Source organism: Terrapene carolina, unplaced genomic scaffold (assembly GCF_002925995.2).
Source record: "Terrapene carolina triunguis isolate 2854851 unplaced genomic scaffold, T_m_triunguis-2.0 Scaffold85, whole genome shotgun sequence".
Taxonomy (NCBI): domain Eukaryota; kingdom Metazoa; phylum Chordata; order Testudines; family Emydidae; genus Terrapene; species Terrapene triunguis.
In genome coordinates this window covers 22,704,095-22,728,374 of record NW_020664436.1, presented here as the reverse complement: position 1 = coordinate 22,728,374, position 24,280 = coordinate 22,704,095, and the positions used below count along the sequence as shown (strand labels likewise).

The window sequence follows — 24,280 nt, the reverse complement described above, 5'->3', positions numbered from 1 at the left end:
GGGGGGCAGTTAGGGGCAGGGGTCCCAGGAGGGGGCAGTCAGGGAACAAGGAGCAGGGGGAGGGTTGGGGTTCTGAGGGGGGCGGGGAGTGGAAGGGGCGGGGCTAGGGCAGGACGGGGGCGGGGCTAGGGCAGGACGGGGGCGGGGCTCCTCCCGTCCTCTTTTTTCCGTGCTGAAATATGGTAACCCTAGTTAAATTGACATGAGAGAAGAAGCTAGTCTTTTGTCTATGATTGCAACACTTGTGCTACCAAAACCTGCAAGGACAACTCCTATTGACATTAACAGAAGCTAATTTTGGTTTGGTATGTCATTTCCCAAGCCAATTACTTGAGAAGATATATGGATACTTACATCAAAATTTTAAGCAAAAATTGCCTACTCCAGACAGACAAAAATGAGGACACTGGGCCAAAATGTGCAACCCATCCAACTCAGTGGATGTTAATGGGACTGCATAGTTGTAAAAGAGCAGAATCTGGATCAGAACTGCATTTGTTCAGTAGTATCACAGATGGGGGGGGGGGGGGGGGGGGGAAATCCAAACAGTTTAAGTTAGGTAACATACAGCATAATAGAAGAAGGCTAAAAATAAAATGGTGCATGAAGTGACCCTCTCATTGCTAAACTCCAGTCTCAAGGTCAAATTCTGTCCCCAGACATGCTCACAAACTTTCACTGAAGTCAACAGGAGTTACACATGCATATCAGAAGACAGAACTTTTCCTAAATGTTTTTGAATTTTATTTTTCTAAACACTTAAACTAGCTAATTTGATTAGATACTTATCTTTTATGCTGAATGCTTTTCTTTCCCCTAATCACAATATGTTTAGCATAACTTTTATGCATAACTTTTATTAAACTATGAAGATTTAAAATGAAGATGTTAAAACAATATTAATTATAGTAGCACAGATGGTGCCACAAAGATAAAATGTCATTAAGAAATGGTGCATTCTAATTGGCATAAGTAGCTTAGAACCACGAAATACCTGGTATACACCAGTGGTTGAAATTACTTTTGTTTATATATGTATTGTTTATGATTTGGTTAAAGGGACTCTCTGTCAGGTTGTTTAAGCCCCAAAATATTATTTAAAAAAGAGATAACGCCCATGTTTAAATTAAAACAACCAATCAACAGTGACACAAATACTGCTGGGTCTGTACATAAGAGACAACGTTTATGTTTATGTCCCACCCCAATCTTCTAGAATGAAAAGCACTTGTGGGAATCTTGGAGAGTTTTCTGTTTTTCTGCTTCACTATACTCTTCAGTTATTTGATTTTCCGGAGAAGCCATCACTATTAATATAACGCAAGTACTCAAAAGTACATGGCTCTGCCCCAAACTCAGAACTACGAGGATTTCAGAGAAGTGTAATAAAACAAAGGAATATGAATCAAATTTTCTAAAGGTTGTCTCTTTTCCTGCTTATTCTCTGACATTTCTTTATCCCCTTCTCTCCATTCATTCTCCATTTTAATCTATCAATCTAAATACAATTCTCTTTTCTCAGTTCTGTTTATTGTTTTCTTTCTAGTCTATACTCTTCTTTCTTTAGTGTCTTGCATAGTAGCACCAAATTCTCTGTTGTTCAGTTCCTCTCTCTCCTCTTCCATGTTACATTTTCTCTTTACCCTTTCGTCTCTTATCTGTCCCCTTTTCCCTCTGTAGTCTCATCTGTCAGCTTTGGTCTCAGCTGTATTCCATTAGCTCTTCAAGTTTCTTCCCATATTATACACAGAGAATACACGCTTGTTGCATTGCCATAAATTTGGAATGTGACTAATGAGTACAAGTGGTGAAACCACAAGTGAGTTAATTATAGGCATTGCAGTCTATAAACAATGGTCACCACATCATAGTAATGTGGTTAAGTATTAAGGAAACAGATCAAAATTTTAAAAGTGTCTTGGCCAAGGACACAACGAGAATCAATGTTTGAGCTGAGCTGCACGCCATGCTGACTGCTCTGGAAAGGGGTGCCAACTGCAAGCAGCTGACAAGCAGACAGGAGAGAGCCTTGGGTGTTCTAGCAGCATCAGTTGCAGCCTTTCTAACCCCCACTTCTCCCCAGCCATGAACGGGTTCAAAAAGCAAGGAACTGTTCCTGTTGATTTCATCAATCGCAAAGGCCCTCTCCAAGTGACCATGTGGGAACTGTGAACTCCACAAGAACGTCAGGAAATACTAGCAGTGAACTTTCAACTCTAGAAATTGGTTTCCATTTTCAAGGCTCTGTCTGAAGCAAGAAGTGCAGAAAACTTTTTTTTTTTTTTTTTTTTTTTATATAAAGACAAGTAAGTTTTGCTTTGATATTTAAAATGGTCCCAATCATGGACTTCATAGACCCCAAAGGCCATCTCTGAAGAGAAAATTGGACCACAAGGTCGAGCTACAGGAAAAAAAGGGAAGTTGCCCAGGCTCCCTCTCGTCAAGATCCTAGTTAGTGTGAGGCTTCATCATCCACCTGTGCACAAAGTTCTTGTCTAGCAAGGGGTGGTAGAAGTGGGATCCTCAAAACGTGACTGTCATGAAGGAGACCAGCAGCATCAGGATCCTGAGGAAGAGTCTGAACTGCTGGAAGCACTGGTACCTGGATCTCTAAGATCCTGTAGCATTCTATTCACAGGGGCTTTTATCAAGCAAGGGTTACAGCAATATCTAAAAAAATCTCAGTATCAATTTTAAAATATATATTTTTCAACATTATCTTAGACCAAAAACTTTGCAGGAGCAAAATGAACTGAAAGAATAACTAATGATGAGTTAACCAGGGGAAAACAAGCTATTTGTTCATTTAGCTTTATATTACGAAAGAAGGCCTTTGTAGCATCTAACAGTGAATTTCAAGTTCTAGCTGTGATGGCAATAAAAAGCGATGTCGACATATTCATTCTTAATTGCATCACTCCCAGGCTTAAAATCACTCATCTGTTCCATATTGTTGCAGCTTGGATGAGAGTTGGGTTTAAAACACAGAAGAATGATGGTAATAGCTCATAATGTGTATTTATGAATAAGCATAAATTTTATGGGTTGTCAGTAGATAGAATAAAGAGACCCAAGAAAGAAATGACCTTTGAATCATGCCGCCAGCTATGGAGAGGAAGAGATGTAGAGAAACTGCCTTGTATGAAAAAAGAAAACTAAAATAATGTTCCCCTCTCAATGGCTGTAAATTGCATAATTGTTAGAAGACTTGGCAGATCAGAATTGGAGACTAATCTAACTTTAATTTCTTAAATCTTCAGTAGCAAACAACCCCTTTAACAATGGCTTAAGTGATCCAGTTAATGAAGACTTTCTTTAAAGACAGACATATATCTCAAAAGTTTTGATCACATTCTCATCTACCAAAATAAAAAGGTCTCAGAGGTTTTAATCCCCACACAGCTAAGGAAATGATTGTGGCATCCCAATGTCTGTGCTGCTACAGACCTTTCCTTTTTAAAATATTCTGAAAGAAGAATGCTGAACTAGCCATTTGGCTTCATTTCCAAACTTCTAGAAATGTTCAGTTTCGAACACCGTGAACCCTGCATAGCAAAACTCCATTGGCATTTTTATCATCTCGGGGATCATCATTTCTCTATTCATTACATTTATAGAGTCCAGAACACTAGCTCCCACCTACTCTTAATACCAAGTCTTGAAGTGATTCCTCAATTACGAAGGACAACTTCAACATACACAGGAAAATAGCATCTGCTTCCTCCAATTCAAACCCAACTATTTTAAGAACTCATTATTTGTTATAATGGACTCCCTCCAAATGAACTTTTCACGATATGCTAGTCCGTTGTGCCTATTTTGACTTTGGCTTTCTGGTTGTGAGACTGAGGATGCAGAAAGTTGACCAAATCTTTTAGAAAGCCCATTTCCACTCAGGAGGTCCATATCATAGCATAAAATCAAAAAATTAGTTATACTGTTTTATAGGTTATATAGCACATGCATAGATCTTTCCACCTTCTGCATGAATGTACCCACTAACAGAAATGAAATGTACCCACTAACAGAAAAAACATAGAAACACTTACTATAGCATTCTTTATGGGAATCTTCATTACAACTCATTTTTCAAATAATTCACAAAGCAATCACAATGAGACAATCTCTATTTTGTGACTCAGACTGTAGTACAAAATGAATAAATGAAAATATCTGAACTATATGCAACTAAAAACAAGTCAGTCAATAGCTTCTCCTATTTGAACAGAACAAACGAGAAAAAATATGACTGTGCAACTACTGAGAATAACCCTTAAATTATAAGAATGTAGAAGTTGCTGCTCAAATTGATTAATTGCAGAATAAAGCAGTATGCCATTATTCTGAGCTGAAGGTTTAAGGAGATTAGAAAAATGTAAATAAAAAGTTTCTAAAAGACTTCAAAATATCTGCGTTTCAGAAAATAGGAGGACAGAACAAGTACTTTCAGTCAGCTGAACTGATCAGAGTTGTTGAATATCAAAATGTTTTTTATGCAGCAGTAAGAACTGCTTTAGCATGAACACAATTACATCACTCCAACTCTTCTTTGTACTGATAAGTCTTTATTTTCCAGTTGCTGCATTAGGATATTGGTAACAAAAATATACACACCTATCTTCCCCCCAAGCAACCAAGTGAGAAAATACAATGGGAATCCTTTTCAGAGTATCTTTCAATTTTATAATACTTCCTACCAGTTAGGAGAAATTTATCTGAGAAGGGCTAAACAGAGACGAAGGAACTCAAAGTTAATCAGGATAAAAAGCAAGATAGTGTTTTAGAATGATGACCATCACTGTGATACATTTTCTGTTCATTCAAAATAGTACTACAATAGTTCTGACTAAATAGCTCTTTAACTAAAGAGTAAAGCGACAAAATCTTTCTACTTGAGATTGTTGAACTCTAGGACAGTACAGAGAAAGACCTGACCAAAGCATACATTAAAACAAAACCTTTAAATATGCATGTCTACTATTCTGTTTACTTTTAAACTAAGCATGTATAGGTTTGATATCAAAGAGATGAGTATGTCATTTTCTCCAGCTTAACCTGGAATTATAGTCCAATTCTGCAAGACTGCTCTACTTCCTGACTGCACACTATTTTTGAAAACATATCAATAGACATTTTAATACTTGTACCACTGCAACATTCTTCTGGGGGCTTATTATGCGAGCTGGGGGAGGGGCAACATCACCTGGACTGCACATGCAGAGTTGATAGCAGCCACACAGTACATATTGTGTCCAACACGTTTCCTCATTTGAAAGTAAGTGATATTACAAAAAGGACAGAAAAGGCTATAACTACTGAGATACATATAAGATTTTTATTATTTAAAATGAGGATATGGAAAATATGGGAAAAACTTGGAAGAGCAGTCTTTATGCTGAATTTTCTTACCTTCAAACGCTCGTGCAGCATCCACCAGGTTGGACCAGTCTAGTTCTGCGGCAGTGTCTGGAAGGGGCATCAGGCCAGGATCGTTGAATTTGGCTCTATCAGATAGGGAGCCATCTGAGAACCAGAATTCATCTATCAACGAACACAAAAATTAGTCTTATGACAATGGTCTATATTTAGTTCTGAGGCTATTAGAATTAAATTTCAAAAATATATATAGCCAAAGGGTGCTCATCTTCACTTTTCCCTTGGCCCCTGCTTTTTTTTTTTTTTTTTATATAAATGCTCAGTGTCAGCATAACATTTTAAGTGACATTGGACTGATGGAGAATGAGAAGGAAAGAAGATTTTAAAAAAAAAGAATATTCTCCTCCTAACTACCACTTTACATAAGAGAGCATACTAATATTATAAATAGACAGAACAGAGTTATAAACAGTAGAATATTACGGAACCCAAATATTTGCTTTTTTAAGATCCTTTGTGAAGAGAAAGTTGCTAGACACACATATATATCCATATTTTCAGAAAGCCCATGAAACCACACATGCAGAATTTGTGTGCATACAGAGTTCTATACACAAAAACGGGATGTGCTCAGATTATGGGTGCAGGTACAGAGACTGCTTTGAAAATTATGCCCACATTCCACCCAATAGTCAGAAACTTTCCCCTTTTAGTTTATCAATTTGTTCTATCCTCTAAAAGAAAAATTATATTCAGATTTTAAAATGCCCTATCAGTTTTATATTGATAAAGTGTATATCTGAGGAAGTGATAGATTTCAACGTATTGTAACACTATTTCCAGAATGAACTACAACTCTTACTATACAATAGATACAGCACAAATTTGCATTAGAGCACAAGCTCTCATTTATCATTAATAAGTAGTGATATTGAGCTTTTAAGGTTATACAGCGTTTTACAAACATACTATGAATTTACATTTCAGAAGGAATAGAAGATTTTCATATTCCACTTTGGGAATTACTTTACATTTTCATTTTCAAGCCAGACGATCTTTATAAAGGAGGACCAATAACAGTCTTCAAATATGTTATTGGTTATCATAAAGAGGACTGGGATCAATTGTTCTCATTATCCACTGAAGATAGGATAGACAGTAGTGGAGTTAATCAGTAGCCAGGGAGATTTAGGTTAGATATTAGGAAAACTTTCTAACTATAAGGGATTTAACTGCTGGAATAGTCTTCCAAGGGAGGTTCTGGAATCCCCATCATTGGAGGTTTTTAAAAACAGGTTGGGCAAACACCTGTCAGGGATGGTCTAGGTTTATTTGGTCCTGCCTCAATGCATGGGGCTGGACTTGATGATTTTGAGGTCCCTTCCAACCCTACATTTCTATGATTCTGTGATTTAGTTGTATATTGATGTATACATGCAGACACAATATAATAAATACTGTAGTTAGAAATACAGACATTCATGAAAGTAGATATAACAATTAGATTTAATCACATCAGGGAGAAGAGAACATTAATTTTATACTCATAAGATTAATGACAAATGTTATTTCATTAAATGTCATTCAGCAAAAAAGTTATTCTACTTCAATCCTTTTAAAACAAAAAAGATAATGTGGTTAAATCAGAAGTTTAAAAAAATATTTTAAAAATACAGAAGTTTTCCCTCCCTCCAGTCCTTCCCCAGATATAGGCTATAATATGTCTGAGGAATGTTTTTCTCACCACTGCACCATCTAAATAAAATTGAAGTGTTTTTTCACAAGGAAAGAAACAATGCACACACATAACATGGAATATCTTCCTATTGTATGAAAAAGGCATGGTATCATTTGTCAAGATATTAATGGAATAATATAGTATACAGTCCGTATAAATCAAAGGTTACATACAAACACAACAAGCATAAAGTGTCACAATTCATTCTATTGCATGCAGCAGCCTCTAACAGAATGAATCATCTTTCTAATAGAGACGATGGGATGGAGGAGCAGGTATGCAATCCTCAATAAAAACATTGGGGGGGGAGGGGGCTTGCATCCTAAATATGATGCAGGAGAGGTAAAAATCCCATATACCATGGGATTTTTTTGTCTTATCCTGCAATTTATATGCAAGATATTCCATTGTTAAGTTTTGATGGAGTACCTGAGAAAGTATGCAGCTAGTCTGTTTAGTAGAATTTGCTGTAACATATCTGTCTCTACCGAACCCCAGGAATCCAAAAGTAGATTTTATATTAAATGGAATTTCAGCATAGAAATATACGCTGTTCCCACTTCCTGCCTATATTAATCTCAGAAAACATTAAAAGTGTCTGAAGGTGAAATCATACTTGGGACTGATCAAGGAACAATCTCTTGGGTATACGTCTTGGAGTCTGTGAAAGCCCTTTGTAGAATAATACAAATACTTGTGTATTCTGGTGCTTGACAAAAAGGGAAACCTTCTTTACAGACAGGATAGCTTATTTGAAAGCTGGTGATCCAGCTCCTATCCTAGACAAGTGTGCAGTCACTTTAGAAGAACCCCTGCTTTTGTGTGATAAGTCAATAGAAGATGAATGTGAAACCTGTCAGGAAAGTGTCTACTTGATAAGATCTGCTGGTTTCCCAAATTGGAGTGTAGGATTGATTTAGTCACCAGTAATCATCCCTCATTTTATATCTCTTTGTGAGGACCTAAATTCATAGGATCTACACTACTTTGTCCAGGGCAGACAGAGGGCCTTAATAGCAGAAAGCCTGCTGGACGAAATGAGGTTTGGTTATTGAGAGGTCTGAAACCTCACAGGGTCTATATTGAAGGAAGAAATAAGGAGGAATAACAACAGTCCAGGCATCAGCATGCCACGACAGACAATTATTTAAAAAAATCTAAATAGGGCAAGAAAGGCATATTCTGGTGTACTAACATTGCAAAAAACTCCTGGGCCTCTTGAGCTTCAGGGAATGATTCTTCCATGCCGTTTGCATTTTGGGTGTGGTCTGAGTGTAGGAGAGAAAAGACTCTATGCCCTCTGGGACAACAATCCATGCATTAACCCATAGTTTTAAAGAAAACATTTTTGTTTGTTAAGTCCGTGCTTTTCAGTACAGTTATTGATCTTGTGACGTCCAGTTCTTTTATATAGAAGACACCATGACCATACCATCAAACTTTATTCATTTTCCCTTCCCTTTTATTATTGCAGAGAAGTGATATAGAGCAATTTTGATAGCATTTAGTTTCAGCATTTTTTTATTTAAAACTCATAGGTTTCAAAGCAGTTCTCCTGAAATCAACTGACATTAGTGCCAGAAAATCTCCCTATTCAGAGAGAGATTTCTTATTTATATAAGGGTAAACAGATTGATCTTATCTGGTCCATCCTGCTACCAAGGCAACTATCCTGTTTCTGTCAATGGGAGTTGTGAGTTCTCCTCTCATGAAGAGATCTTAAGTTATGGGGGCGGAGGAGGGGGGGGAGTTATTACATATTTCATGTGCCACATACTGGGTAATGACATGAGAGGACTCCATGTTTCTAAAATAAAATAAATAGTATTTTTCAATTCACGTAATACAAGTACTGTAGTGCAATCTCTATCATGAAAGTTGAACTTACAAGTGTAGAATTATGTACAAAAAAACTGCATTCAAAAATAAAACAACGTAAAACTTTAGAGCCTACAAGTCCATTCAGTCCTACTTCTTGTTCAGCCAATTGCTCAAACAAGTTTTTTTTTACATTTGCAGGAGATAATGCTGCCCGCTTCTTGTTTACAATATCACCTGAAAGTGAGAACGGGCATTCGCATTGCACGGTTGTAGCCGGAGTTCCAAGATATGTGCCAGATGCACTAAAGATTCAAACGTCCCTTCATGTTTCAACCACCGTTCCAGAGGACGTGTGTCCATGCCGATAATGGGTTCTGCTTGATAACCATCCAAAGCAGTACGGACTGACGCATGTTCATTTTCATTATCTGAGTCAGATGCCACCAGCAGAAGGTTGATTTTCTTTTTTGGTGGTTTGGGTTCTGTAGTTTCCACATCGGAGTGTTGCTCTTTTAAGATATTTGAATGCATGCTCCACACCTCGTCCCTCTCAGATTTTGGAAGGCACTTCAGATTCTAAAACCTTGGGTCGAGTGCTGTAGCTATCTTTAGAAATCTCACATTGGTACCTTCTTTGTTTTGTCAAATCTGCAGTGAAAGTGTTCTTAAAATTAACAACATGTGCTGGGTCATCATCTGAGACTGCTGTAACATGAAATACATGGCAGAATGCAGGCAAAACAGAGTAGGAGACATGCAGTTCTCCTCCAAGGAGTTCAGTCACAAATTTAATTAATGAATTATTTTTTTTAACAAGCATAATCAGCATGGAAGCATGTCCTCTGGAATGGTGGCCAAAGCATGAAGGGGCATACGAATGTTTAGCATAACTGGCATGTAAATACTTCGCAATGCCGGCTACAAAAGTGCCATGCGAATGCCTGTTCTCACTTTCAGCATTATCCCCGTAAATGTAAACAAACTTGTTTGTCTTAGCAATTGGCTGAACAAGAAGTAGGACTAAGTGAATTTGTAGGCTCTAAAGTTTTACATTGTTTTGTTTTTGAGAGCAGTTATGTAACCAAAAAAATTTACATTTGTAAGTTGCACTTACACGATAAAGAGATGGCACACTACAGTATGTGTATTAGGTGAATTGAAAAATACTATTTATGTTTGCCATTTTTCCAGTGCAAATATTTGTAATAAAAATAATATAAAGTGAGCACTGTACACTTTGTATACTGTGCTGTAATTGAAATCAATATATTTAAAAATGTAGAAAAACATCCAAAAATATTTAATACATTTCAACTGGTAGTCTATTGTTTAACAGTGCGATTAAAACTGTGATTAATCACGATTAATTTTTTTGAGTTAATCGTGTGAGTTAACTGTGATTAATTGACGGCCCTACTCTAAAGCTATGTAGATATCTTTTTGTATCTGCAAAGAAGGAAAATAAGGTATCATAGAAAAAGGTTCCACAATAGACTAAATCTTGACTCCTGACTGGAAGCTGAATCTGAGCAATAGAATATAATCTGAGTATACTCAGTTAACATAAGATGCTGCCTTGTAAATCTCCAAGATAAAAACAGATTAGAATCTGCTGCCATAACAGATTCACTCCACACCAAATGGACCTTGACATGACCTACAAGCGGCAGGCCTGCCATGGTATAACAATGAAACAGCTACTGAGAAATGTGGTCTCCTTGGAGACCACACAATCTATTGAGTTAGTGTCAACTGAAACAAAGGTGCATGTATTTTTTAAAAGGCTTTAGTTCTCTCCAAATAAAAGCCAAAAGATCTTTTGGCATCAAGTTTATGGAGAAGAGTTTCACCAGGATAGATAAGTGGGTGTGGAAGAATGCAAGCAAGAGGACTGAATGATTGAAGCAGAACTCAATTACCATCTTAGGCCATTATCTGATATTTGTCCATAACACTATCTTACTTTTGAAGGATTTCGTTTAAAGTGAACAGTCATTAGAATGTGAAACTCAATCACTGAGTGGAAGTCACTGTAACCCGAAAAGTGATTTACCATATAAAAAACTTTGATTTCACAGGTTACCAAGTGGTTTGACAGTAGCTTTCATCAGTTCAGTTAAAGTCATATTAACAACCCATGACACAAGGGTTTTTCTAATTTTAAAATGTGTCACGTGCCACATTATCCTAATGGTTCTGAAGGATCAGTTGATTACCTACTTAAGGATAAGGATAATTGAAAATAAGGATCATTGAACATCCTCTCCTAAGTTTAGTTAGAACCTTTGCTATCAGAGATAATGGATACATATGTAAACTTACCTCAGCAGTGAATAAAACCAGTGTCTGTTGGCAGTGAATTTTCTTTCTGGTGCCTCGTGAAGAACACTGGTATTTTGTACAGAGGTGTTCTGGAAAATCCTATCTCCAGTGTTTCCCCACTTGATAAATCTACCACAACATTCTTGTGCTTCATTACTGATCAGCTTAGCTTCTTTCCATGTATGGGTTTTCCTTTCCTGTCTGAGTGCCAACTGACAATGTCTTAAGACAGCATCCAAATTCTACACTTGCAATGCTTCTTGACACAGGAGAGATGTACTTATTCCACCCTGCTTATCTGCTAATAACATGTTCACCTGGCAATTCAATCAGGATCTGTTTTTGGAACACTACATTTACAAAGATCTTAGCTATCATGGACAATGTAGGTCCTCAAGATGGACTGTAAACATTGGGAACCTTCATTCCAAACCTCCAAGCATTTTAAATCAGGGTGAGGAACAGAGATCTCTCTAAGGGTATGTCTTCACTAGCAACGTTAAAGTGCTGCCGTGGCAGTGCTTTAATGTGGCGGTGTAGTCGTGGCACCACTGGTTAAAAAAAACAAAACACTTCCATGAGGGGAGTAGCTACCAGCGCTGGTGCATGGTCTAAATTGGAACTTTACAGCACTGAAACTTGCAGTGCTCAGGGGGGTGTTTTTTCCACACCCTTGAGAGAGAAAGTTGCAGCGCTGTAAAGTGCCAGTATAGACAAGCCCTAAGATGTGCACCTGAGAGGACATGCAGTAGTCTGCCTAGCCTTGCAAAGTGCTCAGCAAGTGCCATTCAACACGGGCAGCCAAAACAGCTGCAGAGTGGGAGCTCGAAACTGGGCTCCCTTCGCTCTCTTTGCTGTAGTCTCAGAGCAGTGAGTGTGAGGGGAGCCCAGATCAGAGCTGCAATTCCTTACCATGCCTAAAATGTGGGAGGCAGAACCAGTACAGGCCTGCAGGGAGAATGAGTGAGGATTTCAGTGCTTTCCTTCCCCTCCCACTGTCTCCAACCACCACATAAAAGGCTTCAAAAATCCATTTGCAAGATGTGAATAGGAATTTGGAATGAATAAATGGCAATTAATTGATCTTTGATTATTAGCAGGTAAATACGTCCAATGGCCTGTGATGGGATGTTAGATGGGGTGGGATCTGAGTTACTACAGAGAATTCTTTCCTGGGTGCTGGCTGGTGAGTCTTGCCCACATACTCAGGGTTTAACTGATCGCCATATTTGGGGTTGGGAAGGAATTTTCCTCCAGGGCAGATAGGAAGACCTGTCAAAAAAAAATTCTGCCAAACTGATGAAGGTCTTTAAACCACGATTTGAGGACTTCAATAACTCAGACATAGGTTAGGGGTTTGTTACAGGAGTGGGTGGGTGAGATTCTGTTGCCTGCGTTGTGCAGGAGGTCAGACTAGATGATCATAATGGTCCCTTCTGACCTTAAAGTCTATGAGTCTATTACTGGATCCAGAAAGCAGAGCACAGCAAATGGAACTGCTGGTTCCTTCCCTGCAGGAAAGTAACAAGTCTAGGAGAAACGGAAGATGGAACGGGAACAGAGTGGCTCAGGAACTTTTGAATGGAGCATGTGGGGAGTAGCTGGGAACAAGCCTGTGAATGCATGTGGTTGAGCAAATTGCTGCAGGTATGAATGAATGTATAAGCAGATGGGCTCCTTCACCTGCTCCAGAACAGAGTCCACACAAAAGTTGTGTCATGTTGAAAGTTACCTTCATCACTAGCTTTTGGTTGTATTCACAAAAGGGATTAAAATAAGCCACCACAAAATCCAAGTTTTCTGTCCAGTCTTGGCTTCTCCCCTCTGTCCAAGTCTGACAACTAATATAATTTGCTTAAATGAAGGCGTCAGGCTAATCAATAGTTTATGGTGTTCCAGGGGTCAAGTAGCTGGTTTATCAGCACAAATACAATTGAAACTGAGGTAGCTGGAGGCCTTGGACAGTTGCAGTCTCAGGGGTAGATGGCAGAGCTAGCTGAAAGCTGGGAATTCAGTAGGCTCTTGGTGCAGACTTGCCTTGGCACTTACAGAAAGGGAATGCCTGGCTTGAAAAAGTGTCTGTTTTGAAAACAACCAGAGGGTCAAAGATGATGTCTGAGCTTCAACATGTTCTGTTGACACACACGCACTGGGTCTTGCTGATGCTGCCTCCAGGGTATCAAGGAACAGCTTTGGGCCTCACATGTTGGGCCTGTGCAACTGTGGGAGGTATCAATACAGAGTCTCGATACCCAGCTGTTACTCTTGATTCTGGGTCACTCAAAGCCAAAAACTTCAGGCCCTCTGGGCCGATTTCACATTAGACTTAAATGAAACGTGAGAGGAGACCGGGGAGCTTCCTGATGCTCTGTCTATGACTTGATGGTTTACAGTGACATTGCCAGCAAATCTCAAAGTTAAGTTGGTCAGTCTGTTCTGAAGCACATAATTCAGTAGTTAGGCCTGTCCAAGAAGAACATGGTCTGGACAGTTTTTTATAATAATATTATTATTAATTATTATTATTTCTTTGGGCTTTCCATACCTGCAAGGCTTCAATGGGACTTGTGCTCCTGAGTCATTTAAGTGCTTAAGTCACAAACTCCTATCCATAGGTGCCTAAATATGGAGTTAAGAACCCAGTTTGGCTCCTATTTTTGAAAAAAATTGGCCTAATTCCAATATTAAGGTACCTAAATAAAAGTGGCTAGTTTTTCAGAAGAGCTGCTCCTATAAGAACATATTGGGTCAAACCAATGGTCTGTCTTCCAACAGTGGCCAATGCCAGGTGTCCCAGAGAGAATGAACAGAACAGGTAATCATCAAGTGATCCATCCCCTGTTGCCCATTCCCAGCTTCTGGCAAAGAGAGGCTGGGGACACTTCAGAGCATGGTTTTGCATCCATGCCTATCCTGGCTAATAGCCATTGATGGACCTATCCTCCATGAACTTAACTAGTTCTTTTTTGAACCCTATTATAGCCTTGGCCTTCACAACATCCTCTGGCAAAGAGTTCCACAGGTTGACTGTGAGTTGTGTGAAGAAATACTAACTTTTGTTTGTTTTAAACCTGCTGCCTATTAATTCCATTTGATGATCCCAAGTTCTTGTGTTGTGAGAAGGATTAAATAACACTTCCTTATTTACTTTCTCCACACTAGTCATGATTGTATAGACCTCTATCATATCCCCCCTTATTCGTCTCTTTTCCAAGCTGAAAAGTCCCAGTCTTCTTAATCTTTCCTCATATGGAAGATGTTTCATACCCCTAATCATTTTTGTTTTCCTTTTCTGTACCTTTTTCAATTCCAATATATCTTTTTTGAGATGGAGTGACCATATCTGCATGCAGTATTGAAGATGTGGGCATATCATGGATTTATATAGAGGCAATATGATATTTTCTGTCTTATTATCTATCCCTTTCCTAATGATTCCCAACATTCTGTTATCTTTTTTGACTGCCACTGCACATTGAGTGGACACCTAAATTTCAGCACCCAGGTCTGAACATTTTGGGCTTAGTACAGGTATTAGTATTTGCCATCCAAATATTTACCTTACAATTATTTTAGAGTAATCTTTGCCATCTATATTGATGGAATATATTCATACAATAAGATCTCATCTAACATACAAATGAAGAAACACCTATTTAAATCAATTTAACTTATCCCAAGACCACTGTTTCTTGCTACTAAAAAGTGATAAATGAATTGCTAAGTGCAGGGGTTTAATATTGTGAAGTAGATTCTAACTTGAAAAAGGGAACAAGGATCACAAATGTGCATTAAGTTTTAAGATATTGTCACTAAGATAAATGGGCTATCTTCATATCAAACTTAATAGACAATGAAATTGATAACACTAATATATATTTGTTAACAGTTTGAATGCACTAGAAAAACAAATGGCAACAAAATAGGGAAATCAACTTAAATACAATCTTGTGAGACAAAGCTAGTTAGCTTTATTTAGCTAGATCATTCATTGGACTAAAACAGAAAAACGAAAAGAGCTGTCTTGAGGCAAGCATTCTTTGCCTATCGCTTGCTTTGTGAAAATCTACTTTTTGGAAAATGTCTCTCCAAATCTGAAAAAAAAGTCTGAATTCTGATACTAAATCAAATATAAACAGACACTACTGACCAGACTTGATACTTGCTAGGGTCTCTAGAACATAAAATGCTGAAATAATTATGTAACTTGCCATTAAAAGAAAAATTATTTTAACATTTGGCAATTCATTTGAGTTCACTAACAGAATCTGAAACCTGCTCATAACATGATCAAATCACTTACTTCTTAGATTTCCCATTCCAAGAGCCAGACTCATTCTGGGAGGCAGAGTGCTGTGATATGGTGGGGTGGTGCTGAACAAAATATCGTTTGGCAAGGCTTGATCAAGCATTGAACTCCGTGAGCTAGCATATGAAGATCCTCTCCGATTACTACATATGCTCTCATCAGAAAGGGTGCGATAAAGTGTCCTCCTTGGAGATAGGTTTCCATAAAATGAAAACTAAATATTAAAATAGTTTTAGAAAGATGAATTGGTAAAGAAATGAAAATAATGACATATTTTACTAGTTAAAATAATTTATATGATATTGTGAAAACTCTTGTAGTATTTCTGTAAGCAGGCATAAAATATCATTTTGGAATTCTTGAACTTGCAATAGAAGATCAAATATTAGTTCCAACACGTCAACTCTCCTGCAGCCTCAATGGAGTTATTGGATTGGATTTTTATATTTCCCCTTGACATTTTGGAACACAACACCATGAATTAATTAGATACTGCGTTGTTTTATTAATTCTGAAATGTTAAATGAAATCTCCATAACCCTCTGACAGTAATGGCTTCCAGAAATTAATATATAAGGTTACCATCTCTGGCAACATTTATTCAAGACCATACATAGGACTGTTTGATTTTAATTTGAAATGACTAGGTTTTAATATCAAGCCATTCTGAAGTGATCAACTATATGTGAGGTGCAATCTAATTTATATGACAATAAAGCTGATTTAAAGCATTATAGCTGTCTAGATAACATGAAATACGCTTAAAACAAGATAATAGAGTTCAGTGAAAGCGGTTTTATCTTTTAGAAAATTAGTTAAAATACCATCTAAATATCTAAAGTAAAATTATATCTGATTGCCCTAACTGGATCAAATTTGGCTATTTTACTTAAGAACCCTTTAATTCTAGAGCAGTGCAAAAATAGTTACTCTGCATGTCTACAGAGGCAATTTATTTGTACAAATGATCTTAAACTGGTATTCCTTACTTATAAGAGTCCAACATCCTGACCTGCTTTCTTTATAAATAGTTTAGGCAGCACACTTCCTATGCTGGATACACATCAAGTATGTATAGAAGCAGTGGCTTTTTTAAAACAGTGAATGTAGTGCCAGAGTTAAAAATATCTACATTGTTGTATTTCTGACAATGTCTTCCTAACTGATGAATACTTCTCAAAGAAACAGAGGGAAACATTCAGTCATGCAAAAGGATAATATACTATGTACAAAATAGTTTAATATACACTAGGGCCTCATTTCAGGAAAGTATCCCTCTTCAGGACAGCACTGAAGCATGTACTTAACTTTAAGCATGTGCTTAAGTCCAACTGAAGTCAATGGGGTTTAAGCAAATGCTTCAGTGCTGTCCTAAAGCAGGACTTAAGCACATGCTGAAATTTGTTCCAGAGTCAGGGTCTAAGTACTACTATATTCTTTCAATATCTAGACCCTGATTCTGGAAAAAATGTAAGCATATGCTTAAGTCCATCCTGCTTTAGGACAGCACTGAAACATTTGCTTAACTCCCACTGACTTCAGTTAGACTTAAGCACATGCTTCAGTGCTTTCCTGAAGAGGGATGCTTTACTGAATTTGGGCCCTAATGTGTATTGAACTATTTTTTACAGAGTATATTTCCCTTTGAATGATTGAATGTTTCCCTCTGTTTCTTTGAGAAGTATTCATCAGTTAGGAAGAACTGTCAAAAAAAAAAAACAATGTAGATATTTTTAACTCTGGTGCTAAATTCACTGTTTTAAAAAAGCCACTGCATCTATACTTACTTGATGGATATCCAGAATAGGAAGTGTGCAACCTCAGTTATTTATAAAGAAAGCAGTGTAGACAGCGTCTTAGAGTCAGAACTGCAGTCCAATTAGTTATTATATTAATAATGCGTCATTGTAGGAAAAATATAATAAATAAAAATTCTCAGCTATTATTCCTAAACTTTCAGAGATTTTATAACTATATATGTATTTAACTTAATACATGTTAAAAATAAACAATCTGACTTCTTTTACATTAAATTTAGCACGGATGAGGTTCCCACATGTTACCTATTTACACATGATGAACATGTTCTTTAGTATGTATTATAGACATAGTGGATTAAAGTACCATTGAGTTAATATCTATTTAAGAGCATTACCTCAAGTAATTAAATTGCTTGTGGTGCCATTTCCTATTATGCAAAAAATGCATTGTCACTGGTATTTGCTGTTCAGAAAGCATACTGTAAGTTCAATATCAGTACTTTAATGAACTTTTTAACATGAACAACATTGTCTTTGTATGACAAAATCAGATCACAGCTTTCTGTGAGCAGACTATGAGACCTTTCCAACTAACTACTTATAATTAATATCTGTATGTCACTGACTCATACAAATTTCAAATGGGAATTGCTGTTGCTGGGAACCATGAAAGCCATGCCACTTTATTCAATTGCCTAACTTTAGGCACTTAGGTTTTAAAATACTGACCTCAGTCTTTGGACTTATACTCAAAATTAACTAGGTGTTTGTATTAAAAAGCTCAGCTTTTAAATTTGAGCAGAAGCATGCTTAACACACACTGAATTTAATCCACAATTGCCAAACACTAGGTATCATTTTAGAGAGCAGGGGTATGCATATTATGTGAATTACTGTCAGAATTCATAGTTCCTGCCGAATATGTTTGGTTTATATAGAATGATCTTGTCTAGTCTAAATCAATTTCAGAACTAAAAGTAGATGATTTCCGGGTAATTGCCTCTTATACGTGTAGAGCCAAAAAAGAGTAGCTCACCTTTCTTCTACCCTCCTCCATAGTGAGACTATCTGGCAGCATCAGCTTCAGAAAATCTTCTTTGGACAAGACTTGCTGGCTTTCAGTAACTGCACTCCTCACAGAAGTCTGAAGCTGACTTGATGCAGACATAGCATCATCCTCACCATACAGTCTGCTGAAACAATTGGTATATTAGTATGGTAAGAAGTACTGGTCATGGATTTACAATACTGTATTTATTTTCATTTATGAAAACTAAAAGTTGCTGTATGAATCTCCCTCTCTGCATAGTGCATTGTTTACCATCTCTCCCAATCATTTTAAATTTATGAATTAGTTTCAGTTTCATGATGGAATTTTTAAATTATTCAAAAAGTACTGAATTCCCAAGAAGCATCTTTCTCAAAGCCTGCACTTTTCTTTTGTGCACATTACACTTCTCTATTGTCTTGTTTAAACTTAAAATATTTTGATCTGTGATAAATTATTAAACTTCTGCTTCCTGAGCAAATAAGAAAATCAATATCTTGTGGTGTGAAACTGTACGCAACATCACAATCTGACAAAATTATCATGGTTCATCACTGGTAGCGCCGAAAGTTCACTTGTAATCAATTCTGCCATGTGCCAAGCGCGTTTTATTATCAGCAATTTCACAAAGCTGTTTGGATAAATAAAACAGGTGTCTTCTTTAATTATCAGCATACAAAAATATATTTACATTCAACAAAAGCCTGTCAAACTGAATTACTGTCTTTCAGCTCCCTTCCAGCAAGAAAGGAGAGAGACGATCTTAAAAGGTTTACTCTGGAAATGGAATCTGAGGAGCTGGAGATTCCCGAACACACAGTGCATACATTTGAGACCAATTATCTACTGCCAAGTACAACATAATCAGCGACGGTATCCTCAGCAGAGAGGAAATAGGCTTTGCTATGGTAAATTGTAATTCTCAGTGAATGATGTCTTACGGTGGCACAACCTTCAGCAAATGACCTGATTTTCATCACCACTGCTAATTTGAGATGCTATTTTATTTCAAACTAATTATCTTTGAAATAGAGTCCCTTCCCTCCCCACACCCACCCCTCATGATGCATGGAAAGCTTTCCTAGAGAGAGAAAAAGTTAAGCATTGAGCTAATGCATAGAAAATTTATGAGAATATTTTTTTGATATGTGCAGTGTGGCCATCTTTGATTCACACTTTTCAGATGGAGCTAGTCCTCACAGACATTTTTCAAAGTTCCTGGGTTTTTAGTCCAAAGGGAATGCTTAATTATGCAGTTTTCAATAAAAGTTTTCATTTCAAAACAGTGAAAAAGGTTGCAGGATCTCATTATGCAGAGGCCTGTGGGACAAAAGAGACTGCCACACTTTTAAAGAGGCAGCACTCTTATGACTGAACAATTTAGTGAAAGTGTGCTTATTCATAATATTAAGGCAAAACAAATGTGCAGAACACGAAGGCCACAACTGGGAGCAGTTGGTGCTCATTACTTTTGAAAATGAGGCAAGTGTTGAAATATGGTTTTAAAGAGACTAAAGTTAAGCTCCTAATTTTGAATATATAAAATTTTGGCCTACATTTTTACTATAGAGTTGGCTATAAATATTATGTAATATATATGAAACATTTACAACATTCTAGATTTAATATTCATTTTCCCCTCCCACAGAATAAAGGATAGTCCACATATTACATTTATAAATAAACTACTGCATGCGTCTTGCTGCCAGTCTGCCAAGATAAACAGTGCTTTCTACTATATAGAAGGAGGCAGAATCGGTTATTTATACTCAATAAGGAAGTAAGGGGATCATGGTACATGATTTTGAAGATAAAAAGAACACACTTTTTTATTATTATTATTACATGGCAGATCCTTGCTCCTATTATGCTGGTACAATAGGAAGGATGCAAAGCACCAGCTGTAACCAAATTTGAGTAACTGCACCACATTCTGAACCAAGGCTTTCACTTCTGCACAAGAGGAAGAAGTTCCTCCTGAGCTTTCCTAGTGCCAGGCAAGATACACTGCTGTTTATTAGAGGTGGTTGGAACATTTTCAGCAAAATGAAATTTTACTGAAATATGCTGTTTCGTTGAAGCCAAAACATTTCAGAGATTTATAGACTTTAATCAAGTTTTTGAGAGAGATGTGCACTCACCAAGCGGTTATGGCCCTGATCTGAATTGTGGGAGACCTCGGTTCAAGTCCCTGCTCTGCCTGATTCAGAGCACACCATCCTAGATCACTCTGAATCAGGCAGAGCAGGGGCTTGAAACTTTGCCTCCCACATCCCTGGCCAGGGTCCTGACCACATACACATACATACACCTGCACCACAGCCCACCCTGTCTTAAGTGTTTGTTTGAAAACAGACATTTTGATAATTCCATTTCCATGCAAGTGGTGTAAAGGGTTTGTTTTCATTCCAATCCACAATGAATACCGAAACCTCCAAAAGTGCCACAAAATGAAATATCATCTGGCTCCAATGTTAATTAACCAGCGCCTTCTTCTTGGAAACAGTTCCAGTAAGGGGACGGTATGTGCCCAGGATTGGAAAGCAGCTGGGACTCCTCAATCCTTTTGAAGTTTCCTAGCTCTAGAAACAATTGCTGCAGGGTCCAACGCTCAAATCAGATAGACCTCTGCTTCCACTAAGTTCCACATGCCTGCAGCTCCACATCTCTGCTCTTGAGTGTTTTTTGGAGATTTGGGGGGCTATTTCTGAGGCAGGGCCTGGATCTTCAGTATTTCTCTGCCATTTTTTTCTCCTTCTTACATCTAAGCAGAACTGAGTAGTTTTTCTATGCGCAAGAGTCAAGTCAGAGAAGAAATAAATGCCCAAATTGTGAGAAACCTCCACTCCCAAGACTGAGGGCAGGTCTTCACTACCCGCCAGATCGGCGGGTAGTAATCGATCTATCGGGGGTCGATTTATCGCATCTAGTGTAGACGCAATAAAAATCAATCCCCGATCGCGCTCCCCGTCGACTCCGGAAGTCCAGCTCGCGAGAGGCGGAAGCGGAGTCGACGGGGGAGCGGCAGCGGTCGACTCGCCGCCGTCCTCACGGCCAGGTAAGCTATTTGTGTAGCTGAAGTTGCGTATCTTAGGTTGACCCCCCTCCGCTATGTAGACCTGGGCTATGTGTGGCCTTTTTATCAGTGCCCCAGGACCATCCACGGCAGGATTAAAGCAATTGAGGCGCTCCACTACATAGTGCACTCTGTGGCTTCATTCCTATGCCATGACCCTGCCCTCCTCCCCCACTTGGAGTGACAATGGGACATCAGGGATGGGTAGTGGCACGGAGTCCCTATCTAACCTCCAAGAATAGTAGCAGTAGTTCCAGCAGGGTTCCAGTACTTAGCTCAGCAGCCTGGGAGTATTTAAATTGGATGAATGAACGGGTTGGGCACACTGCATTTTCTTCCTACCATACACACAGTCCTCTGTTGGGATACTGCTGGCAGGGCCCCCTACTATTTTCAGGTACAGCTTAGTACCCCCTTGAGATAATGGGGCTGTTTGCACTCTCACAGCTATTCTGTCGTGGTCTCTGCAGACTATGGCAGACATTGTTGCATCAGTTATGGTCAGTTAATGTTTTCTAGTTTTCTTTTGCAGCTATAAAGGCTAGAAATATTTTTTAAAGTGAAAATTGTAATTCTGATGTAATTACATAATTCCAGGAACTGGGGAATATTCTAACACAGGAGTGGGGGTGTCCCTCCACAAAATGACTCAAAAGCAACACTAATTTCAATTGACAAGACTCAAGGTTTTTTTTTTTTAATCTCCACAATACTCTTCTTTTTTTCATCTCAAACCAAAACCAGCATAGAGAAATCTTGAATTAAGGTTTATAGAGCTGGGGCCCTTGGGTCCTAACCCAGAGGTTATATCCAGGAGCAACCTTATTTAGAACCCCTTCAATGAAAGTTAAGCTTTTTGGAGAATCGTTTGAGAAGATATGAGATTCTCCAGACCTGAATGGAGTTATGCCTAACTAATCCTCTTCAAGATGGAATTTCATGTCTTTACAACACAACTGTAATTTTTGGCCAGATTAACAATGCCAGTCCTTTCTCTCATTTTGCTTCACTGGGTAAAAGGGAGGAGGTTCAACAGGAAAGAAATGAAGAGAGAAAAAGGAGGGAGGAGGCAAGAGGACCCTCCAAACAATGATTTTCTTTCACCTGTGTCGAGATCTCTGGTACATAAAGGAAGAATAAAGCCAAATATTTCAAATAAAACTGAAGACAAGGAGAGGCATTTTATACTTTTCAAATAATGAGAAAGTTAAAAACTTTCCCCACACAATTTATAAACTTTCTAAAATAAGAATAAACAAAAATCTTACTCTTCAGATTCTTCAGGTGTAGGGCTGCCTTCTGACTTTTTCCAACCAATGACGTATTTGCTCACTGCTCCTTGTCTGTGGTGTGATTTTGATACAGACCCAGAGATCTGTTGACCACTATTCTGTGACACTATGTAGACTTTGGAGGTATCTAGAGAGCCACTGTTTTTAGAACAATGTGCTGATGGGCTTCCTGAATGGTGAGACCCACTGAAAAGGAACACAGAACGAAATCTGCAGTGCAGTAAAATATCAAGGACTCGAGATTACAGCCAGCTATGCAACCATAATTCTCTCTTTTAAATTTTCTTTAATACATTTTATATATAGCTAAATTACAGCTATCAACGCTCCGAGCACACATTCATGAACACACACATGTGTACACGCTCAGAAAGACTTAACAAGACGACCATTTTCTATCATTGAACCTATTGCAATGACCAGGGCCGGCTCTAACTTTTTTGTCGCCCCAGGCAAAAAAGAAGAGCGCCGCCCCGCCATAACACCCCCCCCCCCAGCGCCGCGCTGAACCCCCCCTCCCCCCGAGCGCTGGGCCGGGCCGCCCAAACCCCTGCACCCCCCCGAGCGCCGCCCAAACCCCCGGAGCGCCGGGCCGCGCCACCGAAGGACCCCCCCCCCAAGTGCCGCGCTGCCGAAACACCCCCCGCGCTGCCCAGCCGAAACAAAAACAAAAAACCCTCGAGCGCCGCCCTGCCGAACAACAACAAAAAATAAAAACACTGCGAGCGCCCCCCGCCATCCCAACATTGGCTGCCCCTTCTAAGGTGCCGCCCCAAGCATGTGCTTAGTCGGCCGGTACCTGGAGCCGGCCCTGGCAATGACAAGGCAAACCAGTCTGATTTAAAGACAATGAGCCAAATTCAACCCTGGTGTAACTCCATCAGTGCCAAGAATTACATCAGGAATGAACATGGCCCCAGATGATTGCCTGAACTCTGAGAACTTCTAGGCATTTCCACTTAATATTACTCTTGACAAGACACATCAGCTAAAGGTAGGCTCTTGATTTAAGCTTTCTTTTAAAAAAAGGTCATATGAATAGAAATAACTTTCACCCCAATGAATGTGGCAATGAACACAGTTTTCTGGATTATTTTAATATTCTCTTGCATTATTAATAGTGCTAGTAATTATTTATGGTATGTTTCATCAGACTCTCTCAAAGTACTTTACAGTCAAATTAAAGCAAACAATATCTCCTCAAGGAAGGCCTTATTTTACAGATGAAGGAACTAAGGCACCAGTAAATAAAATGACTTATTTAAGGCAATTCGTTATGTCAGTTGCAGAATTGGGAACAGAAGTCACAGCTCTGACTCTGAGTCCTGTGTCCTACCTACCACACAAGGCTCATTGTTAATCCAGTCATAATAGTACTGTGCTCATTCACGAGAACCAGAAAGTGACAGTGACTAGACTTGTTTCATTGTTCATGCTGAGTGAAATGTAAATGGTAAAACAATATAGATATGTTTTGATTGACCTGAGTTTTCTAACATACCTACTAGGGGCAGAGAGGGAAGATAATAAAGCATCCA

At 38.4% G+C, this 24,280-nt stretch overlaps 1 protein-coding gene across 7 annotated transcripts in view; it reads right to left on the bottom strand.

Annotated features, from left to right (window-relative positions):
• The window catches only part of SIPA1L2 (signal induced proliferation associated 1 like 2), a 186,327-nt gene that overhangs the window by 12,788 nt on the left and 149,259 nt on the right, over positions 1-24,280 (bottom strand). For 6 of the 7 annotated variants that reach the window (XM_029911018.1, XM_029911022.1, XM_029911021.1 and 3 more), the window contains 4 exons: positions 22,719-22,928; positions 18,363-18,519; positions 15,561-15,780; positions 5,410-5,541 (listed from right to left, as the gene is read on the bottom strand). In XM_029911018.1, coding sequence (XP_029766878.1) covers positions 5,410-5,541; positions 15,561-15,780; positions 18,363-18,519; positions 22,719-22,928 — 719 coding nt within the window. The remainder of the gene's footprint in view (positions 1-5,409; positions 5,542-15,560; positions 15,781-18,362; positions 18,520-22,718; positions 22,929-24,280) is intronic. The other variant, XM_029911020.1, reaches the window with a different exon arrangement.